Source organism: Pleurodeles waltl, chromosome 2_2 (genome assembly GCF_031143425.1).
Source record: "Pleurodeles waltl isolate 20211129_DDA chromosome 2_2, aPleWal1.hap1.20221129, whole genome shotgun sequence".
NCBI lineage: Eukaryota > Metazoa > Chordata > Amphibia > Caudata > Salamandridae > Pleurodeles > Pleurodeles waltl.
In genome coordinates, this window is record NC_090439.1 from 907110933 (window position 1) to 907112675 (window position 1743).

Consider the following 1743-nt stretch of genomic DNA (forward strand, 5'->3'; position numbering starts at 1 on the left):
ACGCACAGAAAAGGTCCGGCATGTGCACGTGCAATGCAGGCTTGGTTCACTGAGTGAAGGCTGCAGACGTGCAAGCTTCACTCACACACTTAAGATGGTCAGTGCATGCAGCAGTAGCCTAAGCTTCACTCACGCACTTAAGCTGGTCAGGGCATGCAGCAGTAGCCTAAGCTTCACTCACGCACTTAAGCTGGTCAGTGCATGCAGTAGTGCACCAGCTTCTCTCATACACAAGCGGAGGACCAGAAGTGGTACACATACAGAAAGCATCACTCGCACATGTAACTGGCCCTGTAGAGGTATAAGCAAACTTAGCTTTTCTTGTCTCACACAAAGAAAGGTAGAGTGAAGGCAGCAGCAGTGGAAGCTTTACTTGGCACAGTGGCTGTGGCATGTCAGGCAGCCCTGCAAGCTTCACTCAGCACAATGGCATATAGGGCATCTGGCACAGTACAGTGGCACAGAGGGCAGCTGATCAAGCTTCACTCAGCACAGTGGCACAGAGGGCAGCCCTGCAAGCTTCACTCCGCACAGTGGCATAGAGGGCAGCTGTGCAAGCTTCACTCAGCACAGTGGCGCAGAGGGCAACCCTGCAAGCTTTACTCAGCACAGTGGCAGTGGCATAGAGGGCAGCTGCACAAGCTTCACTCAGCACAGCAGCATAGAGAGCAGCCGTGCAAGCTTCACTCAGCATACTGGCACAGAAGGCAGCTATGCAAGCTTCACTCAGCACAGTGACTGTGGCATGGAGGGCAACTGTGCAAGCTGCGCTGAGTACCGTGGCAGTGGCATAGAGGGCAGCCATGCAAGCTTCACTCAGCACAGTGGCTGTGGCATAGAGGGCAGCCGTGCAAGCTTCACCCAGCACAGTAGAAGTGGCAGAGATGGCAGCTGTGCAAGCTTTACTCAGCCCAGTGGCTGTGGCACAGAGGGCGGCCATGTAAGCTTCACTCAGCACAGTGACTGTGGCATAGAAGTCAACCGTGCAAGCTTCACTTAGAACCGTGGCATGGAGGGCAGCCGTGCACTCTTCACTTTGCACAGTGGCATAGAGAGCAGCGGTGCAAGCTTCGCTCAGTACAGTGGCTGTGGCATAGAGGGCAGCCGTGCAAGCTTCCCCTTAACCACACACCACATAGGGTTGGTACAGGCACTATGAGAGGAGTCTACCCAATACTGGAAATGAAAACACGTAGGTCACAGATTTCTGTTTTATAGAAAATGTTGATTAACCCCTTCGCTGCCAGGCCTTTTCCCCCTCAGGCGCCAAGCCTTTTTTTGGCTATTGGAGCAGTTCGCGCTTAGGCCCTCATAACTTTTTGTCCACATAAGCTACCCATGCCAAATTTGCATCCTTTTTTTCCAATATCCTAGGGATTCTCGAGGTACCCAGACATTGTAGGCTCCCCTGAAGGAGACCAAGAAATTAGCCAAAATACAGCAAAAATAAAAATTTAGTTTTTTTTTTTTTTAAATGGAGAAGGGCTGCAGAAGAAGGCTTGTGTTTTTTTCCCTGAAAATTGCATCAACTAGGGGTTTGCGGTGCTAAATCACCATCTTCCCAGCTTTCAGGAACAGGCAGACTTGAATCAGAAAACTCCTTTTTTCAACACAATTTTGGCATTTTACTGAGACATACCCCATTTTTACTATTTTTTGTGCTTTCAGTCTCCTTCCAGTTAGTGATAGAAATGGGGGTGAAACCAATGCTGGATCCCAGAAAGCTAACCATTTCTGAAAAGC

The 1743-nt window shown here is 50.1% G+C and overlaps 1 protein-coding gene across 1 annotated transcript; it reads right to left on the bottom strand.

Moving 5' to 3' along the window:
• Nucleotides 1-475: 475 nt before the first annotated feature.
• Nucleotides 476-940, bottom strand: LOC138277842 (antifreeze protein Maxi-like). The gene has a single exon (XM_069219236.1). It carries the CDS (start codon nt 938-940, stop codon nt 476-478), a length of 465 nt encoding a protein of 154 aa, XP_069075337.1.
• Between the last annotated feature and the right edge of the window lie 803 nt (nt 941-1743).

Coding starts and splice junctions, on each gene's coding strand:
- LOC138277842 (XM_069219236.1), bottom strand. CDS start 940: ATGGCCGCCCTCTGTGCCACAGCCACTGGGCTGAGTAAAGCTTGCACA.